This window comes from Phacochoerus africanus, chromosome 9, assembly GCF_016906955.1.
Source record: "Phacochoerus africanus isolate WHEZ1 chromosome 9, ROS_Pafr_v1, whole genome shotgun sequence".
Taxonomy (NCBI): Eukaryota; Metazoa; Chordata; class Mammalia; order Artiodactyla; family Suidae; genus Phacochoerus; species Phacochoerus africanus.
Window position 1 is genome coordinate 3833922 of NC_062552.1, and position 21871 is coordinate 3855792.

The 21871-nt window shown below is 51.9% G+C and overlaps 1 protein-coding gene across 2 annotated transcripts in view; it reads right to left on the reverse strand.

Moving 5' to 3' along the window:
• F13A1 (coagulation factor XIII A chain) overlaps nt 1-21871 on the reverse strand; it is a 151751-nt gene that overhangs the window by 27125 nt on the left and 102755 nt on the right. For both annotated transcript variants that reach the window (XM_047794523.1, XM_047794522.1), the window contains exons 9-11: nt 18590-18693; nt 16748-16836; nt 8694-8847 (exon numbers count right to left, since the gene is read on the reverse strand). In XM_047794523.1, the coding sequence (XP_047650479.1) occupies nt 8694-8847; nt 16748-16836; nt 18590-18693 (347 nt within the window). The remainder of the gene's footprint in view (nt 1-8693; nt 8848-16747; nt 16837-18589; nt 18694-21871) is intronic.

Here is a 21871-nt window from a genome sequence, read left to right on the forward strand (position 1 = left end):
CCTGAACCACGACAGGAAGTCCTGGCTTTTAAAACTGCTTTACAAGCTTGGTTTGGGGAGTTAAAGTTTTGGGGGTGATGAGCCACTGGTCTCCTTGCGTAGCCTGCAGTAAACCTTTCTCCGCTCCAAACTCCCATGTTTTGGAGGCCTCGCTGTGGGTGGCACAGGAACTTGTGCTAAGATTCTCAAACTGGGATGGGTTTACCTCCCCCCAAGGTCCTAACCAGGGAGCCAGGAGCTGGAAGAGCTGCCTCTCGCCGTCCCACCTTCTGCACCGTGAGCTGTCTCCATTCGTGGGTCCCGACAAGACCTGTCTTGCTCAAGGCTCTCCATACCTGGGCCTGTCCCACTCGCTCCTAGTGAGCTGACCCCTGGGCAGCTCCAGCCCTGCCTGAGTCCTTCTCTGTCGCCATCTGCCCCCGCAGGGCACAGACACCACTCTCTCTGAGCCACGTCCGCCTGTGCTTCTCTGACCAAGCTCTCCATGAGCGAGCCCTCCTTAACAGGGCTCTGGGGCCAAGTTCCCATGGGGAACGCTGGGCCCTCTCGCCTCCTGGATGCTCACAGCATCCCGTAGCCTGGCCAAGGTTCCGAGACGGAGCCCAGCCTTGAGGGGGCGTGATTATTATTCCCAGGCTGGAGGTCTCATTGGAGCTGCAGGTGCCAGCTTACACCACAGCCACAGCAACGCCAGATCCGAGCCTCGTCTACGACCCATGCCACAGCTCACTGCAGATCCTTAACCCGCAGAGCAAGGCCAGGGATCAAACCCGCGTCTTCATGGATACTGGCTGAGCCACAATGGGAACTCCCAACGAGGTGTACCTTTCGGCCTCTGGGGGTGTAGTCTGATGTGTGTGACGATTTTAGGGAAATGTCTTATGAAGGGTTCCCAGGGTGGTGGTGGTGGAGATGAAGGTGGGGGAGCTGGAAGAATCAAAAGTAGCTTCATGCGGCGGGGGGGTGGGGTGGGGGGGGCGAAGATTGAGAAACGCAGGTACAGGTTGCGGCTCAGAACCTGCAGCTCGCGACTGCGGGCTGGGCTGACCCTCCGAAGGCCTCTCGGCGGATCTTAGCGCACGTGGAAGACAGAGGGGTAAATTCTTGGGCTTGTAAAAACGAGTCATGGGAATGGCTAGCAAAAGAAGAACCACTTTGAAATAAAAACACTGGCTTTTAGAGTTACATTCATTTTAGGATGCCTCCCACTTAATGACAAAATGCAGCAGAGACAAAGCAGTGGGTTAATGGCAGTACCAAGTGTCCCTGAGAGCTAACTCTGTGACAGGTGAGGCATATGCTGTGCCCCAGCTCACTGAATCCTCAAAACGATTCCTCCAGGTAGGCACTGTTATTACCGTCTGTTTCCTTGTCTGTAAAGTAAGGGCACATACAGGGCAGGGTTGGCCGGTGGCTTAGAGGCAGGACATGCATAAGAACCGGCAGCCACCACCAGGACATGGCAAAGGCAGAGGAAACGCCGGCAGAGGTTGCAAACCACGTGAATGAGTATTTTGTGTGTGTGTGGTGTGTTGACAATTTCTCTGAGCATCGAGACTACAAGAATGTGCCAGAAACAACTGGTCCCGGACAAGCGCTGGCTTGAGCACAAGTTTACAATCGATGAGAGGGAGATGATTTTAGGGAAGGAGGGGCTGGGACAAGGGAAGTGCCCTGAGCCATTGGAGCAGAGAGCATCTGGCGAGAGCGAGCACGAATGATTATAGCTTTGGATGGGCACCAGATATGCATTTAGGCAAAATGCGGGAGGTGAACCAACACCAGCAGCGGGAATAGGGCAGAGGTGCCCCCTTGGGGACAGGCTGATCTGGCCACGTTGGGGAGGGGCAGTGGAAGCTCCTGGGTGCTGGGAGAGACTCGACAGTGGGTTGCAGGTGGAGAAGCCTCTAGTTTCCTTCTGGGGACCAGTCTGTCCCTGTGAGCAGGAACAGCCGGAGAGCCAGGCTGGAGTGGTCCCGGGAAGCGCAGGGCTTCCCCAGCTGGGCAGAAACCCTGCCCTCTGCAGTTGCGATCTGTGCTCCTCCAAGGACTTACATAACTCAGTCAGGGCCGTGAACTGAGTGCCCAGGGAGAATGGCAAGGTCAAAGCCACCTCCCCATCAACTGGGTGTGATGAGAGGCCCCTCTCGTCTGGAGCGCATCTTCTCATTGTTCAGGTCTTGGCTCAAAGGTCCCCACCTCCGTGAGCCCGTCCTCTCCTCTCTCACTAACACATTACTGGCTTTCCTTCCTTTCCCAAGACGTGTCACCAGGTGACGTTACCTCCCCCACGAGAACGTAAGTTCCGTGTCCCCGCGACCCGGGACCCAGCCTGGCACAGGGGCTTGGCAGGATCGAAATTTGGAGAAACACTTTGCTTTCATCCAGAGACAAAGCTTTTCATCTTTATAGCAGTAAACAGTCTAGCTGAGGACATGAGATGTTCAGGTAAGCCCACCTGTGAAGGAGCCACCTGTGCTGCCATGCCTTTGGTCATCTCATGCTGGGTGAGCCCCTGTAACGTCCAGGCCCAGGCGAGAAGCACAGCCCTTCCCATGCGGGTCTAAGGGACAAGGAGAGGGGCCGCCACCCACACATCCATCACCGGTGCTGGGTCAGACTTTGTGGGCGGTGTGGGCAGCATGGGGGACAGACTTGACATCTCGCTCTAGGTGTCGGGGGTCAGGGGAGGGTTCTGAGAGGGATTTTCCTCTCGCGGGGAGAACAAAGGCATGAAGGCCAGCTCATTGAAGGAACTGGCAGCCACCCACCTGGCTGCTGCTTATGGCACCTGGGGGCGTGGTCAGGCACCTGCTTAAGGCACCTGGGGGTGTGGTCAGGCACCTGCTTAAGGCACTGAGGGCGTGGTCAGGAGATGCTAAGGGCAGGGGGCAGCAAAAAGGCAAAGAGCAGAGGCGTGGCCAGTTCTGGCTGGAAGACTCTGGAGGCAACAGAGGAGAGTAGGGGCTTTTAATCAGTGCAGTAACAGCTGAGATTTTTATCTGAAATGTGTCAGTTTGGAGGCAATGACATGGGTGTGCGGAAAGAAGGTGAGGAGGGCAGTGGAACTGGGAAGCTACAGCAGGTGCATGCAGGAGAAAAAGCTAATCTCAGAGGCACGGTAGTGATACCAGAATGACCAGCAGCAGTGGAAACTAACTTTTTTTGGCCACTCCCCACGTATCGGGCTGATGGGCTTCTGAGACTGACGCTGTCTGATTCGCAGAGAGTGGCCACGGAGATGGAGGGGAGGAGGTGATTTGAACTATTTCAAAGGGGTCGGCTAGGGGAGCTGCTGCTTGACCGATTTTCAAGGTGCTAAATTTGGGTGGACCGAGGTTCTCCTCACTGGGGCAGAGAGCACAGGTGTGGGGGGGGAGCGAGGGAAGGTGGCATTTGGGGAGGTTCAGTTTCAGATTCCTATGGGATATTGAGGCGAACGTGGGGCTGAGCAGTGACGCCTAAGTTGGAGACAGACTTGGGAATGATCAGTATGTACAGCATGTTGACACCAGCGAGTGGGTAGGAAAGAAGGAAGGAAGCCTAGAAGGAAGTAACATTCTGAGCAGGCAAAGAAAGGAGCATTCTTAGTTGCAGAAGAAGACGGAAGAAAGAGTCAGGTAGGCTGGGATGGAGAAAACTGCATTACAGGAACAAAGAGAAGAGAGAAGTTCAAAGCAATCTAAGTGTCCATCAATGGATGGATGGATAAAGACGATGTGGTGCAAATAGCCAATGGAATACTACTCAGCCATAAAAATGAAAGTCTGCCATTTGGATGCCACTAGAGACTCTCATGCAAGTGATGTAAGTCAGAAAGAGAAACACAAACACGGCATGATATCACTTCTACGTGGAATCGAAAAACAGCTACAGTGAATGTAACAAAAAAGATGCAGACTCAGTATAGAGAACAAGCCCGTGGTTACCAGGGGGGAGGCGGGGCAGGGGCAATGACGTTGGTAGGAGAGGAGAAGGTACAAACTACCAGGTGTAACATAAGCTACAAGGATGTACTGTGGAACACGTGGGACTATAGCCAGTATTTTACAACAACTATAAACGGAGCAGAACTTCTCCTATCTCGTACACCTGTAATATATAATATTGTACAGCAATTAAATTTCAATTAAAAATAAAGAAGAAACATTTTTAAAACTTTAAAAAATTAGAAACAGAGAGAGAACTTCAAGAATTGAGAGTGAGCAATAGCATGAAAAACTGTAGGTGGTCTCAGGCAAGCTGAAGTCTGCAGGATGTTTATTCCACGGGGCAATTAGATGCTTTGGCATCCTTGAAGAGAAGGGCCTCAAGGATGTGCTGGTGGCAGAACTCAGGGCAGAACAGGTGAGGAAGGGAAGGAAAGGAGCATGGCAGGATGCTGGGTGCAGGTGGCCGTGGAGGCGAGGAGGAGAGAAGGGTGGGCCACTTTGGGGGGGACACGCTGTTGACAAAGAGCATCTAAGCCTTTTAACACAGGTGAGATTTTCGAGGAGGGAGCTGATGGGGAAGGAAAGATGGAACTACAAGTGACAGAGGGAATGAATAACTGATGGAGGGAGGAGGAAATGGGACCCCACATCCTCACAGAAGATGACATATTGCCCAGGAGAAGTTTTAAGCATTCTAGTTTTCCAAATTTTATAGCTTCTTCTTTTTACCTATTCTATTCTATCCATTACATTTTATTTTATTTTATTTTATTTTATTTTATTTTTTGCTCCACCCATGGCACATGGAAGTTCCTGGGCCAAGGAACTGAATCTGAGCTGCAGCTGGTGGCAGTGCTGGACCCTTAGCCCACTGCACCACAGGGGAAGCTCCTCATTTTAAAGAAAATTATACGTAACATGAAGCTTTAGCTCTCGAAGTGAAAAATGATCCTTCCACAATCGATCTAGTTAATTAAAACAGTAAATGCCTAAATCTGGTCATAGTTTTTCCTATGCTTTCACTTCCCACCGCACATTAATGGCTAGACTCCGCATCTGTGGACAGAGAAGTTCTATGAGAGATTCAACAATGAGAATCAGGGTGGCGAAGGCACGGGCACGGATGCTGGCAGTCTTCCCCAGATGCCCGTGGGGGACCTCGGGAACCACGCACTCTCTCCCACCACGTACACAGGCGCAGGCTCCGCTTCCTTCCTAAAGCGGCGCGGACTTGGTCCTTCCCCGCGTTGGACCACGAAGCGCATCCGCCATCCTCGATGAAGAGGCCAATGACCCAGCCCAGGAGGAGGGGTGTCGCTTACACCTTCTGTGAGGGCGTGGGGGCTCTTCTGCTTGGACCAGACCCCCACACTGTCCGCTCCTTGGAGCCTTTTGCCCTCTCGCCAAACTCTGGCGGCCTCGACCTCGGGTGTTGATCTCACTCAGAGCGGGCACATTTTACTTGCTTTAGTCTGGGGCTCTTTCTCGGCCGGGCTCCCGACTCCTCTTTCACGGACTGGCTTTTGGTCCTTCCTCTCTTGACGTCTGACCCTGACCCGCCCTCCCCCCGCCCCTCCGTGGCTGACAGCTAGGGACCTTCTGCTGAGGACAGCTGGCCACTGGGATGACGTCCTCATGACTCGCCTTCTGTTCTGGATGCTGTCTGCTCAGGACTCCTTCTGCACCAGGAGAGGGGTTTCTGGTTTGTTTTGTTTTTATGGCCCTACTCACAGCATATGGAAGTTCCTGGGCCAAGGACTGAATCCAAGCCACAGCTGTGGCAACACCAGATCCTATAGCCCACTGGGCTGGGGAGCCACCCTGCACCTCCACAGCAACCCGAGCTGCTGCTGTCGGATTCTTAGCCCTCTGTGCCACAGCAGGAACTCTCCCACAGGGGTAGAGTTGAGCCCACAATCCCCATCCTGCCGCCTTTTCCTGGAAAGGGTTGATCCTTCAGCCTCAGGGAGCCACCACCCACGTCCTCCAGGATCTCCGAGCATCTCTCATCTCTCCACCCACCGTGCTCTGGGTACCCATCCTACAGCCTGGGGAGGGCTGGCTTCCTAGCCGTCTCTCCAGCTAGATGGGAAGACAGGGCCGTGCCCATCTTCATCCCTCCAAAGGGTCTGGACTATGGCAGGTGGTTAACAGTAAGTTGCTGAAAGGATGAATGAAGACATGAAGGAATGTGGCAGCCGGCTCCTTTTTTTTTTTTTTTTGTCTTTTTGCCATTTCTTGGGCTGCTTCTGCGGCATATGGAGGTTCCCAGGCTAGGGGTCGAATCGGAGCTGTAGCCACCGGCCTACGCCACAGCCACACGGGATCTGAGCCGCATCTGCAACCTACACCACAGCTCATGGCCATGCCGGATCCTTAACCTACTGAGCAAGGCCAGGGATCGAACCTGCAACCTCATCGTTCCTAGTCAGATTCGTTAACCACTGAGCCACCCTCCTTTCACTTTTTTAATGGACTTTTTCTTTTCCAAACCTTTCCACCTGTCACTCTATAACAAGAGGGCGTGGCGTGTTTGTTTTGTTTTCTTGTGCTTATGTTTTTAAAAACTCTCTTTTTAGAAAAAAAAATCCAAAAAGAAAAGAAAGATCTTTTTTCGGGCAGTGGATGATAGCCAGCGGAAGAGAAGAACTAAGTATCAGAAATACAGCACAAATTCACTAGTTCAGATGACAAAAATCCTGAATTCCTAATACTATGCACGAGAGTTCTTTCAGCCAACTTTCTCTTTATAGTGCAAATTCCTTCTGTAAATAAGAGCAGGGAGACTAACTAAAATATTTAAAACAAAATCTGCACTCAGCATTTCAGGAAAACTGATGAATATTTAGGTATATGCTAATGACTCTTCATTTTTATCCATTCACTAAAATAAAGGCCATTCTGAAGAAGCTCTGCTAGAGAATCATTTCTAACATATATTCCACGTCCCCACCGAGACACCCAGGCTCCTCCATCTCCTGTCCACTCCTGATCTCAGGGCACTCTGAGCTTATTAATGCTTCAGTCATGTCTGCAGAGGTCTAAACCCACTGGCTGCTTCCCCCCGCCAGGCCTGTGTCCTGTTCCCATCTCCTGCAAGCTCTGGTCCAGCTGCCTTTAACTGGGCTCTGTGACCTCTCTTATTTGGCTTCGCTTTTTCTGAATCTCCTGGTTGGACTAAGTGTCCTCATATGTTTGAAAAGCCCTCCTCGGCAGAATGCACCCATCGCTTGGCGGGGAGCAGAAACTGGGTCCCGCTCACTGTGGGCTCCCCAGCTCCAAACACAATTCCAGGCATCAGGAAGGGCCAACTGGAGACAGGCCCTGGCCCCCTGCCCCTACAAGGGTTCACGCACGAGCTGCTGCCGCCTCGGCTGACCTTCACCCCCCCAAAGAGTCCAGGGTGGAGATGCGGGGTGAGGCACGCTGGGCTCGGGGTGGGAAAACTGGCAGGACGCATCTTCAGGTAGTTGGGTGTTTCCAGGAGAGAACCGTGAGCCCAGTTCTTGCCTCTCCTTCGATCCAGACATGCGCTGAAATCCTGCATGGTGACATCCACTCCTCATGACCAGCAGTGACCTTCACAAGCTTAGCACTGACCTTTGGCAAAGTGTGTGCTTGCTTGCATGCACCTCCCCTGCACCAAAATCTCAGCCGTACCGACCGTCCCCCTGCCTCTGTGGAGAGGTTTTGGCTCTGAAATGCTGCCTCCTGGGCTCTAGTCCTCATTTTGCCCCAAAGCAAACTTAACTCCTGTTCTCATGGTATGCATTTTTTTTTTTCTGTCAACAGCTGGCACTCAGTACTCAGTAAGACGCGACTGACCTCAAAAGCTCCATTTGGAACAGTCCACACACTAAAAGTTAGCAAAACCACCTCGCCATCGTCTTATGATTGAGACAGGCCCTTCGACCCAATTGGCCTGAATTCGTGAGACGGCAGGGTCGTATCCACATTGTGTTATATCTGCCTCAGGGATTCCCATGAGGCCTCCATGGGACAAGGCCGGTGAAGACCGTTTGTAAAAATACTAAACGAATGCGAACAGTTACGTGAATTTCATCATCGAACTGAAACTACACTTGTTGTATTATAGTCTCTAGCAGGATTAGTTAAAACGGAGGTTCTTTCATATTTTTATGAACAAGAACACATCCTATAGGCTGTTGAAATAGACATGACTATTTTTTCTTATTTTTTAGAATTAAAAAATTAGTAAAATAGAGTTGATGTATAATATTGTGCTCACTTCTGCTGTACAGCAAAACGACTGAGTTTTTTATACACACACATACACACGCACACACTTTCTTTTTTGTATTCTTTTCCATCCTGGTCTATTCCGGGAGGTTGGACAGAGCTCCCTGGGCTGTACAGAAGGACCTCGTTGCTTATCCATTCTAACGGGAATAGTTTGCACCTACTAACCCCAAACGCCCCGGCCATCCCTCTTCTCCCTCCGCCCAGCCCCACCCCGGGCAACCGCAAGTCTGTTCTCTGTGAAAACAGATGTGGCTTTGAACCAATTATGCTGAAAGCCACGGGAAGGGGAATTCTGCTCAAAGCAAACAGACGAACAGAACTAAAATGAGATGAAAAATGTGGGTGTGCTGTGTACTCACTCAAGCTGTACCCTAACTTCCAAAGGCCGCAAAGGCCCACGCCTTCTCTGGAACACATGTCGTGGCGACAGGGGCCACCACGACGGACACACTAAGGGGCCCCGGGCGGAGAGGGTGTCGTTCCAGCGCGGCCACTTACCTTCTTGGAATTTGTAGGTGTCTGTGATATCCTTCATGCCATCTGCTCCAACTTGTTTGGTCACAATTAATTTCCCAATGTGGGTGGTATCCAGGGTTTTAACCACGTGCGTGCCATCTTTCTTGGCGGTAATGTAAATGACATCACTGTTGACCTAAAAACAGGGGAGGAGACCATGAGCCACCATCAGATGTCCTTGTCACCAAGGTCTCCAGCTCTCAAGAGTGTAGGCATCCAGGGTCCCCAGAGCAGACACGTTCTTTTCTCCAATATTGTCCATTGTGCTAAACTTACTTTAAAAACTATCCTGAAGGGGAATCCAGCCTAGGTTTATCATCATGCACTTTTAAGAATATTTCGTAAAAAAATAAAATAAAAAAATAAATAAAAAGGGAGTTCCCACTGTGGCTTGGTGGGTTAAGAACCTGAGTGGTATCCACGAGGATATGGGTTCGATCCCTGGCCTTGCTCAGTGGGTTAAGGATCTGGCGTTGCTATGAGCTGTGGTGTAGGTCGCAGGCGTGGTTTGGATCCTGCATTGCTGTGGCGTAGGCGGGCAGGTGCAGCTCTGATTCAACCCCTAGCCTGGGAACTTTCATATGCCGTGCAGGTGTGGCCCTAAAGAAAAAAAAAAAAGCATCCACTCTTTCTTTCCTTTTTCTTGCTGGCAAATTCTACCTCCTGGGGCAGAACAGAAAGCACCCTGTACTCTCTTTCTCAGATTTCTTTTAGGCTGACAGTGACGGTGTGACCTACTTCCAGGAAGAAGAGGCAGTCTGCTGGGTGGCTTCTGGGAAAGACTGTTCTCCTTTGCCAATGGAGAGAAGTACACGGGAGAAACTGCCTTTCCCCTGCTGCCTTCGAATGTTTTCACAGGAAGGGAAATGATGCCTGGAGCTGCCGCAGCTGCCCTGGGACCGTGAAGGGAACCACTGCCGCGAATGGAAGACGGCAGAGTAGAAAGACGAGAAAAAGTGAAGGAAACTTTAAGAGAGCTTCCTGAGACTTTCAGTGCTCCCCCTGGAGGGGGCCGGGCACGCACAGACAGCGCCCTTCCTATTTGCAAATTACAGCCACAATGATGCTAAACCTTAATAAACAACCCTCACGGCAGATTTCGCTTTTCCAGGGAGACAAGGCTAAACGTGAAAGTGGCTAAACCCTTGTCTCCCCTTGAACGTAGCTTAGGCATGTGACATGGGCTAAAGCCCAGGCCAGGCCAAGTACACTGTCCCTGGCGGGGAGAGGAGAGGAGAGAGACGCACACACATGGTTTTGCACCTGCACGTTGGGAGTGGGGTGGAGGGAAAGAATTCTTTCCAGGTCTTGTCTGCAGGCTTTCTTTTGGGTTTCGGCTACTGGTGCGGTGGTTTTCCACTCTGTCTGCACATTACTGTCACCGAGGGATTGAGAAAGGACCGTGATGGGCCCTCACCCGGGACCGGCTGGATCTCTCAGAGAGAACCATCATAAGTGGAAGGAATTCTGGACCTAGGCTGTGTGACTTTGGGCAAGTTACCGGATGTCTCTGAGCCTGGGTTCCATAAGGCCGCCCTTGTAAGTCTGGCAAGTAGATTTGGCACCTCGTTTGAAAGTCCTATGTTTAATTTCTTTGGGGAAGAAAGGAGTCTTAGGGCTCCTCTAGGCCTACCCGCACATTGAAGAGGCTGTGGTCCTGCAGAACCCAGGCTACCCCGACATCAAACTTAGCTCTTTTCAGCGTACCACCCCCACTCCCGGTCAGACACGGGCCCTTGCAGAGCGCCAGGGTGGAGAGCAGGGGGAGAGCTTTGGCAGCGAGAGGAGACTCTGAAATGTGCTCTTGTGTCAAGAGCACGTTCGGATGTTTTGGGGCCGCAGGTGCTCAGCAAAGGTGGGCTGGGCCCTTGGACCAGAGAGCCCCCCGCTCCCCCGTAGACTCGTGCTTGTGTGCGTGGAATGTAAGCCTGTGTCCACGGTGGGCAGAGGCCCCGCTCCCCTCCACTCGGGAGGGAGACTCTGGTTTTCAGGACCCAGGACAGGGTCTGCTTCCTTCATTTGTGCCCAAGTGGAGGTGACGGCTCTGCAGGCTGTGCAGAGAAGATGGGGTTCCTGCCACGTCACGGAGAAGGCCGGGGAGCCCCGCCCAGGTTCTGCCTGGGACCCTTTTCGGCACAACTGCCAGACGTCCCCCTGGGGGCTTGCCGTTCCTTCAGCCCGTAGGGGCTGGTTCTGCTGCCACGCTCCCGTGTGTGTGTGTGTTTCCTGCTGCTGCACACCTCTGCCTCACCTCCCGCCAGGACCACCTGTGCTGGAAGGTGCCACCTGGCCCCTTTCTCTCTGAGATGCTGTTCTCAGCAGTGCACGATGCACATACTTTTGTTGGCCTCATTCATTCCTGTGTGTATTGACAGCTGCCACATGCCAGACTCTGCTTTCAGCAATGAGAAAACCCAGCAGATCCTACCTGAGGGAAACTTATTTCTAGGAGTTCCCGTGGTGGCTCGGTGGGAATGAACCCAAGCAGTGTCCACGAGGATGTGGGTTCGATCCCTGGCCTTGCTCAGTGGGTTAAGGATCCGGCGTTGCCGTGAGCTGTGGTGTAGGCTGCAGATGAGGTGCGGGTCCTGTGTTGCTGTGGCTGTGGGGTAGGCCAGCAGATACAGCTCCGATTCGACCCCTAGCCCGGAAATTCCATATGCCTCAGGGGTGGCGCTAAAAAGCCAGCAAACAAACTCATTCTAGAAGAAGAGAAATAATAACACTAAGTCGGGGGAGAAGGACAGAAACCCCAGGGCAGGTGAGATGTTTTAGGCAGAAGGTGGGGTGACGGATGGTTTCTTTGGGGAGGTGAGTTGAGCAGAGACCGGGATGAAGTGGGGGGAACAGAACCTGCGAAGAGGGGAGGAGGTGGGGCCAGAGCCTCTGCAGCCAGAAGAACTGTCGGTGGAAAGACTTGGACAGAAGAGCGTGTGTGGATGTTTCCAGAAGAGCAAGGAGGTCCGTGTGGCTGGAGGGAAATGGGCAGGGGTGGGGGTGGCTGGGAAGCCCCAGGAGCAGGAGCACATGAAATCCCACAAGGCGTTATCAAAAAATGGGCAGAAGATCTCAACAGACAGGTCTCCAAAGAAGACATACAGATGGTCAAGAAACACATGAAAAGATGTTCAGCATCACTCATTATTAGAGAGACACAAATCAAACCCACAATGAGGTGCCACCTTACACCAGCCAGAATGGCCATCATCAACGTTTACAAACATGAGGTGCTGCACAGGGTGTGGAGAAAAAGGAACCCTATTACACTGTTGGTGGGATTGTAAATTGGTGCAACCCCTGTGGAAAGCAGTATGAAGATGCCTCAGAAAACTAAACATAGAACTACCAGTTGATCCAGCAATCCCACTCCTGGGCATCTATCCAGAGAAAACCACGACTCGCAGAGACACATGCACTCCAATGTTCACTGTAGCACTATTTACAATAGCCAAGACATGGAAACAACCTAAATGTCCATCGACAGAGGAGTGGATCCAGAAGAGGTGGTACATGTACACAATGGAATATTACTCAGCCATTAAAAAGAACGAAATACCAGCATTTTTTGCAACATGGGTGGACCCAGAAACTATCATGCTAAGGGAAGTCAGCCAGATAGACACCAGCATCAAATGCTTTCACTGACATGTGGAATCTGAAAAAAGGACAGACTGAACTTCTTTGCAGAATAGATGCTGACTCACAGACATTGGAAAACTTATGGTCTCCGCAGGAGACAGTTTGGGGGGTGGGGGGATGTGCCTGGGCTGTGGGATGGAAATCCTGCAAAATCAGATTGTTATGATCATTATACAACTACAGATGTGATAAATTCATTTGAGTAATTAAAAAAAAAAAGAAAGAAATCCCACAAGGCTTGATGCTCAACTGTGTAGTCCAGGGGCGGGGAATCGTGACAAGGTTTGGGGCCTGTTTTCATTTCCATTTTAAAGGATAATCCTGGCTGGTTTGTGGAGAATAAACAGGAAAGGGGCCAGAGAGGAGGCAGGAGGGGAGTTAGGGACGACAGCTCAGAGCTCAGAGGGCAGCGATGGAGACCAGAGGCGTGGTGAGGTCCATGATCTCTCTGGAAGCTTCGTCGGGCAGGATGTCTCAGGAGGAAGGTGACAAAGAGAAGCCAAGGTGATTCCAAAGTTTTATCTGTGATTTAAATGAATAGGTCAATTGTTTTAGATCAGACGAGGAGATGCCAAAAAAATGGGACTGCGACTGCTAAATGGCAGCCAAATAAACAAGCTTGAATTGAGAACAGAGACTCTGCAGAGGAGCATCTGCGCCGTTTGTGTACAGAGAACAGCTGGCCCGGAGCTGGGAAGGTGTGGCTCCTACAGCGATGGGGTGGTGACCGTGTCCCCCCACCCTCCGCAGGAGCCCATCACTGCTGCTGCAAAAATCAGCTCGGTTCCAGGGAAGGCAGGCAGGAGTGAGTGCGTGTTTGGGGTGGGATGGTGTGAAGGGGACAAGAGACCCAATTAGAAGAAGCTACAACAGAAGAGAAGCAGCGCCTCCCGAATGCTTGGTGGACACGGGAAATGGGAGGGCAGCTCCAGACAGGGAACTGCTCTGCTCTCTTTAGGCATCGCGGCTGCTGCGAGCTGGGCAGACAAGCAGGACGGCCTCCAGAACCAAGAAACTCACTACAGAACTGAGGGATGAGCCGGGGGTGGAGCGGGGGAGATGGAGAAACAAGCTTCACTCCCAGGAAGAAATCAAGAAGTCGAGAAATGGGAAAGGCAAATCTCCAAAACAGAGGAGGAGAGGAAACGGGCAGAGGGGGGATGCTTTCCGGGAGACCCATCTTTCTGGGAGTTTGGCTTCACTCCAGGGGCCCCGAGAAGACCAGGAAAAGTCAGCGACCATGGTGCTCGGTCCAGCCCGGAAATGAGCAAGGACTGACCACGGGAAAGTCAGCCCCCTGAGAGCCGAGGAGAGGCGTGTTGGGGCTGGCTGACCAGGCTGGGGTGGGGAGAAAGGGGGCTTACACAGCAAGGGGGCGGGAGAAAGGATGCAGCCCGGGCCCTGAGTCATGCAGCCTCTCGTTCAAGGTAAATGCGACTCCCCGGGAGTCCCTGCCTCAGCGCCCTCGGGAGGGGAGTCCTCGCCCACTTTCCATCAGCTCGAACAGCTCTTAGAAATGGCTGCGCTCAGGCCAAGGCAGCAAACCGGACAGGCTGTCAGACAAGCCTGCCGCGGGTGAGAGGGCAGTAATTACAACCTGAGAGCCTCGATGACATTCATAACACCCTAACACCCCGATCTATATTTAATAACAGCAAAAAGCCTTTGCGTTAAGAGCTATGAGGCAATCTGCTCTCTGAGGAAGGCTCTTCCTCTCTCCTTTGCAGCAACAAAGCTTAAAAAAAAAAAAAATACGGGAACAAGGCTTGGTGAGCCTTAGAGGGACTTCCCATTAAGAAGTCTGCGTAGCATCGGAAACGACCCAGGGGCAGCTGGCAAGGTTTGGCTACCTCTTTAACTCCCAAAGTGAAATTCCGAGTCGAGTCCTGCCTGTTCTCCCGAGGCTTCTAGAAACTGCGATGGCTGGTGCAGCGGAAGAGACGCTGTCCCTTTTGTGTCCTCAGCGTTTCCGGGTTTGCTACCTCGATATGATATGGAAGCTTATTTGATTTCCTTGGTTGATCTCTCAGCCACACCTCCTCCCCCACCTGTTACCAGCCCTTCGCCTGGTTCAGGGGTGATGGCCCAGCCTTCCCAGTGTCTGGCACCCAGGACCTGCCCTGCAAGGCCCCCTTCCCATGCCCGTGGGAAGCCTCTCCTTTCCAGGAGGAAGTGCCCATTTCTCAGGACGGAAGGTCCTGGGTCTCCCGGTCATCACAGGACCTCTCCTGACACATCACTTTCCAGGAGCCTGCAGCACCGTTTTTAATCGTCTGCACCCACCATCCATTCAGGGCTCAAGTTTGCTCCACTGCCTAAAATTCTTTCCCCTTTCCTTCCTCCGGCTTCTTTCCTATCCGGTTTGCCTGAACAACTACCAATTAAGCATCCCTCAAGATGTGGTTCAAGTTCAGATCCCTCCAGGGACCATGCCTGGCCCTCCGCCCAGGAGGCTCCGGCAATACCACGCTCAGCCTTCGGTGGCCGTCACACAGCTGTCCTCTGTCTGCCTCCAAGTCACCATCTCTCCCTAGACAGTTCTTGTCACCTCTGGTGTCCCTCCTCAAGTCCTACCGCATCCGTCTCAATGAGCCCATCGGGAGGGACACATGCAGACCTCTGTCACCTGCCCTGCTCAGCTGACAATTTGCCCCTTGCATTAGTGCCATTTAATGTCTATGTGCCTCCGCCTCCCATCGAGAATCACGTTTCTTGGAGCTCCTGCTGTGGCACAGTGGGTTAAGAATCTGACTGCAGCAGTTCAGAGCAACCCAGCAGCAGGTTGCTGCTGAAACTCGGGTTCGATTCCCATGCGGGTGGGCGCAGTGGGGTAAATGATTTGGTGTTGCTGCAGCTGCAGCTCAGTTTCGATCCCTGGCCCGGGGAACTTCCATGTGCCATGGGAGTGGCCATTAAAAAAATCACATTTTTAAAGGACATAGGTGCTGAATTCCTACAGAGCTTGCTGCATATTAACAACAGACATTTACTCATTCTGGAATAGCAGCAGCATGGTAATCACCAGCATGAGCTCAGATGCCTGCCTGGCTTTACATCTTAGCACTACGCTTAGATGACTGTGGAAGGTCCTTCAACCACTTCTCGGCTGACTTTCCTGTTTCTGCAAAATGGGAAGAATAATAACACTCCGTTTAAAGGGCTGCTAAGAGCATCAAACGGTAGCCAAGGTGACTGCATGGTGTACACTTGGTCTCACTGTGTCCATTGGTGAGACGCTGCCCTGGGTTAGTCCTGCATCTCAGTCTCTCATATTCTGCTGCTCATCCCCACACGCAGCAGCCTCCAGCCTCCTCCTTTACCTGGCATCTCTTACATTTAATTGGATGTTCGGAGCTCTCTTTGGGGTACCCTCCCTCTGTCTTCTCGGCTTCCAGCCTCCACTCAGTTCTCCAGGATTTCAGACTCCTCCCCACCGTCCCCATCCACACCCACTAAGCCTGCTGGGTTCCAGCTGCCTCCCCCCACCTTTTTTATTTTTTTATTTTTTTTTATTTTTAAGGAGGCACTCATGGGCGTATGGAAATTCCCAGGCTAGAGGTTGAATCCAAGCTGCAGCTGCCAGCCTATACCACAGCCACAACAATGCAGGATCAAAGCCGCATCTGTGACCTACACCACAGCTCAGGGCCATGTTGGAACCTTAACCCTCTGAGCAAGGCCAGGGATCGAACCTGCATCCCCATGAATCCTAGTTGGGTTCTTAACCACTGGGCCATGACAGGAACGCCTCTCCATCCATGTCTGGAATGGCAGAACCCGGAGTGTAGCTCCAGCCTAAGACCACCGGTGGTGTGTGTTTGGATTTTGTTTTACACGAGTTGCTGGGCTGGTCTCAGAGCGGAGGCATGTGTGCTGACATTTCAGTTCACGCGCCATCCCCACCAATTTTAGCGGAGTGATTCGTTTAGTCACTTAATTTCTTGGGAGCAGTTGATGCCTATTGCACGGGCATAGAGAACTAAGCTAAGGTTAGTAAAGCCATTGCTTTCAGGGAGAAAAAAATCTCAAAACATCAAGGAAAGAAAAATGTTAAGTAAGAATTGCACGTAGCATTTGGTGCCTAGAGGCTGGAAGGCCGCCTAGTCAACCCTGGAAGCATGAATCGTATCCTGTGTACCTGGGGAACTTAGAAGTAACAGCCTGGGACCTTCTTCTTCTTTTTTGGCCACCCCCTGGCATATGCAGTTCCCAGGCTGGGGGGCAGACCCCACGCCACAGCTGCACCAATGCCGAGTCCTTAACCCACTGTGCGGGGCTTGGGAACAAACCTGCGGCCCGGTGCTCCAGAGTCGCCCACCCATCCCACTGCGCCACAGCGGGAACTCCGTGGGGAGAGGTAGGGAGGAGAGCAGCTCCTCCCCCAGCCATGCACGTACCTCTGCGAAAACGAAAGGCGCATCAAACTGGAAGCAGATGTGACCGTGCTTGATGGCTTGAACGGAGGCCGGGCCACAGCGGTACATGCCTGGAGCAAGGACAGCATGAGTCGGTCACCTTCGGTTCTGCGTCTGGATACAGGTCAGAGCGCTAAGGTGGCTCTGGAGAGATGAAATCGCCTCTGCCTCATCCCTGACGTGGTCTCAATGCTTTCCACGGCCACAGCGAGCCAACGGCCCACGCATGGCATCAAGAGGAACTTGCTGGAAGTGCTTCTGCCAACCAAAACGTGGAGCCACGAGAAGAGCATAGGACAACCTCATTCCCGCCAGGCCCGCTATTCTTCCAACCACAGACAGGCCCAGTGTGTGGGTGCCCAGCCGCTGGCTTAGACGGGACTTGCTCTGTTACAACCGGTGTCTGGGATGTTGGAAAGAGTGACAGGTCTCCCTTACGTGTGTGGTGGTTTGTTTGTTTCCAGGTTTGCTTTTGGGGGGTTCTTTAGAGGTTATGGACACACGTCAAGGCTTAACTGGAGAATCTGGACATTAGCCACACCCATGAACCAGAAACCCAACATGCATTCAGGAAGTCAGCGGGCTTAGGCCGACTTTGACCAAGTCCTTTGAGTGTTAACTGTCTGTCTCCATTCATGAGACTCGCACTGCCATTAGCTGCCCAGACACCTTGTCGTGATGTACAACAGAGGGCACCAGAAAGTGTGGGACGTTCTCTCTTAAAACCCAGTATTTGACTGGCATTCCCTTGTGCGTATATATCATTTGTGTATATGTGTGTATCCACACACATCTTCCATCCACACTTGGGGAAATTAAGATAATGTCCTAGGCCACGGATTTTTATCTTCACGTTAAAGAGATACGGAGGCTTCTGATGTGATTTTATAAAAATTTGGGTTGTGGGGAGCAGGTATAGCTGCCACTCCCTAGCAGAGTTTACAAGGTAGAGACAAAACCAAAACCCAAACCAAAACAAACCAAAAAAGGAGTTCCCATTGCAGCTCAGCAGGTTATGAACCTGACTAGCATCCCTGAGGATGCAGGTTTGATTCCCAGCCCCGCTCAGTGGGTTAAGGATCCTAAGGATCCGGCGTTGCCATAGACACGGATCAGATCCCACGTTGCTATGGCCAGCACTGGTGGTTCAGTGGTAAATTTCTCGCCTACCGTGTTGCTGTGGCTGTGGTGTAGGCCAGCAGCTGCAGCTCCAATTTAACCCCTAGCCTGTCAACTTCCATATGCTGCAGGTGTGGCCCTAAAAAGCAAAACAAAACAAAACCCTCAAAACCAAAACCAAAAAAACAAAAACAAAAAAAACCAAACCCAAGTTAGAGATAAGCACCCCCATATTCAAGTTTTGGGAGAAATCAGACAACTTAAAAAGAAATCTGGCCCTGGAAAAACAATTTAAAGGCTGACCTGTAATTATTTTTTGAGTTCCTTATTTTTTCTCCTGCCTTCTATCTCATCACTGTGTATTAGGGAGAGCTGAAGTGTATTTTATCGCCTCGTAAAAGTGCTTACATGGCTATCTTTCCCCTTGTCTTCAAAACTGCTTATCAAAGCAAGAGTTGATGAATCAGATGCTAAGTTTTATGCTTTTTCTCCCCTAAAAGTTAGAAAAATGATAAGAGTAAAGCCGGCCATGGAAATGAAACGAACCCCGATTGGCAGGTAGTTAATACTGTCCATGTGCCAGGAAGCACAATTCTGCTGGGGCCTCCCCTGGGAGGGAGTGTTCCCCACACATCAGGCGCAATCCTAAAAGCAGGAGGAAGGTGGGCAGGGCGGCGGTTTCCCGGCGGGAGGACGCAGGCTTACCGTCGCTGTTTTCCTGGGGGGTGCTGTCCACGACTTGCCAACCTCCGAACCCCACCGGGAGATCGGGCCTCGTCATCCAGGCTTCATTCCAGCAGTGGTAGTTCCTTAGAAAACACCAAAACCCCACCCCAGAGGGATTAAACTTCCCGGCACATTCGATGCTCCAAGAAATCAACAAGGGAGCCCGAGTCCCGTGGATACGCTGACTATCCATCGTCGGAACGGGCTGGAGCGAAGGGAGGCCTCCTGGGGAAATACTGGGGCTCTCGGCTTAGGTGTTCTGGGCAGGTCCACTCCCACCGTAACCCTGCGGGGCACTCTCATGGCTGGACACCGCTCACCCCACAAACATCAGAGATGTTCTTCTCTTTTTTTCTTTTTACAGCCACACCTGCACCATATGTGAGGCTCCCAGGCTAGGAGTCGAATCAGAGCTATAGCTGCCAGCCTATGCCACAGTCACAGCGACGCGGGATCCGAGCCACATCAGCGACCTACACCACAGCTCATGGCAACTCTGGGTCCTTAACCCACAGAGCGAGGCCAGGGACTGAACCTGCATCCTTGTGGATACTGTGTCGGGTCTGTAACCTGGTGAGCCACCATGGGAACTCTAGCGCCTTAAATAAATTTGATCTTAACCATTGTTTGCTGCTAATGAAATAGAATTTACTATGGGCTTAAGGGATAAGGCAGGTAAGAAAAGTTAATTAAAACCAAGATGCATGTATCTTTGAATTCCATGTATATATACTATTCCATACATATATACATAAGATTTATAAAAAAGCACACCCGTTTGCAACGATTAAGCTGTAAAATGCTTGTGTTTATGGGCTTAGACCAGTGCCATAGAAGCAATAACATTAACGCCTGACTTTAATTGTCCGTAATTTGTTGCAAATTTCCACATGGGGCCCAACAGGAAGCCAAGGTTGTCTGGGTGAGCGTCTCTTTATCAAAAGTGGGCAACCCGTGAGCTGAGGGCCCTGCTAAACTCTCCAGCCTTGGCATATGACCCTCGAAGCAAGAGCATGGGATAAAATACCAGCCATTGTATGACCATGTCCTTGGAAAGCCCTGAAATTATACGACGTTACAGAAACAAATGAGAACACATTAACCTGCCCGCACTCTAGAAAATATTCATCTCGTAATAACAATTTAATGGTGGCGTGAGGTGGTGACAGCAGTCTTTGTTTATGGCACTGACGGCTTTCAGATCCAGCTACCACGCATCCTTCCGTCAGTGCCCTTTCACGTCCGTAATGCAGGCGTGTCTTCACCTCTCTCTGAGTCCAGCTCATCTTTGAGTGGCTCAGTCCAGAGGTATTTCCTTAACCAGGAGCCCATCAGGCACCCGGCACCATGCTAGATACCGGATACCCACCCATCGTCAGGACCTCGGTTCTTGGCCATGCAAAGCCCCCCAATTGAGGAGGAATGACAAACACAGGAATCAATTGTTGAAACATTTCATGGGTTTGCTGCGAGGCTTCATCAAGGTCATACGTGTAAAGCCCTTAGAAGAAGGCCGGAGATATGTTAAATGCTCAAACACGGCGATTCTCTGACTTTTTCAAAGCCACCGATTGAAGTAACGCACATGCTACCGTGGAAGCACAAGGGGTGCAAGGGGGTCTCAGTGGGGAAGCCCTCGGGCCGGAGGGAAGGCTTCACAGCAGAAGTGACAGCTGAGCTGAGTCCTGGAAAAATAAGTGGGAGCTTAGCAGGCCAACAAAAGGAGTAAGAACAAAGTCGTGGAGACAAGAAATGGCCAACACGGCGTGTTTGGCAACTTGCACGCAGTTCGCTGTGGCCGGTGGGTAGCGTGTTCGCATCTTTGCGTGCATGGGAGAAGAGGTTTGGAGGTGAGAATGGGCCGTAAGTCCTAACTCCGACCAATACACGCAGCACTTACTGTGTGCCAGGCACTGCTCTCGAGACTTTACGAGGCACATTGACACGTCTGGCGTTCCTAGCGCCCTATGCGAAAAGTATTGTTACAGGATCCCCGACTTACAAGGGAGGAAAACGAAGCACAGAGAGGTTAAGAATCTTGCCTGAGGTCACACAGTAGTTGGTGATAGAGCTCCCGGATCCATGCTCTTAAACACTGAGCGAAGCTATGGGCGCGGATGAGATGGTGAGATCCTTTTACCCCAAGTTAAACATTTGGGCTTCATCCTTGGGCGAGTCTGTATTTGTGGGGGCCGGGTGAGGACCGGAGAAGGCGCTGCGGTCCCCCCCTCTGCCCCCCATCATGGCAGAGAAGGAGAGGTGCCAGTGGGAGGCGTGGGCTCCTGGGTTGGGAGGGACTCCGCGACTGAGGAAGCTTTCCAGGGGGTGTGATGGTCCATTTGCCAAGGACGAATGAAGGAGAAAGAGAAGGTTTGTGTGGCGGGGGAGGGTGACACGGTTGTTTGGGACATGATGAACTCGAGTGCAGAGACGCTCAGGAGACGAAACCCAAGAGGCATTTTTACACACACACGTGGCCCTGGGGACTTCACGAGCAGGAAGCCACTGGAGTCTTTGCCGTTGATGGAGGAGAGTGACGAGGGCAGACGCCAGCTGGGGAGGGGATGGGACGGGGAGGGGTGCAGTGCAGAGGGCTCCCCAGGAGTGAGCCAGGCTGTGAAGGGAAGAAGAGCAGATAGGGCGGCGGCTAGAAAATAGCGCAACATGGGAAGACTGTTCTGATTGTTTTGACATTAGGGGAGGCTGTCACGTTTATGGAAGGAGAACCAGTGGAGAGGGAGTCAGAATAAAAGCAGACCAGCAAAGAGAGGGAATAGACAGGGGCTCAAAACCCAGGATGCAGGAGCAGGAGGTCAAGAGCAGCGCCAAGGACAGGTGTGCAGGACACGGCACTGTCTGCAGGGGAGGGAAGGGCAGCTGTAGGTCAGGGTCAAAGTCAAGGTGTTGGGGCAGGAGTGTGAGGCTGACTCCCGCCCCAGAGCCTCCCATCTTTGCTCTGAAGCTGGAAGGAAGGTCACCGTGATCACGCATTAAACAATGACTGCTAACCGGCCCCCTTCAGAAGGTCAAGGTTGCACCACGAGGCAGAGAGAGCCAGAAAAAACACAGTGCAACATCTGTAATCCCAAACGGACACAGTCCTGCCATCTGCGGTGTCGAGCGACCCTGACTTTCGGGGTTACAGCACCTCTCTCGGTTAAGAGGTTCCCAGAACCTTCTGATTTAAATTCAAATATCCTGGGCCAGGTAGCCTTGAACAAGATAAGCAAGCTTTAATTTCAGATCTCAGGGAACGACCAT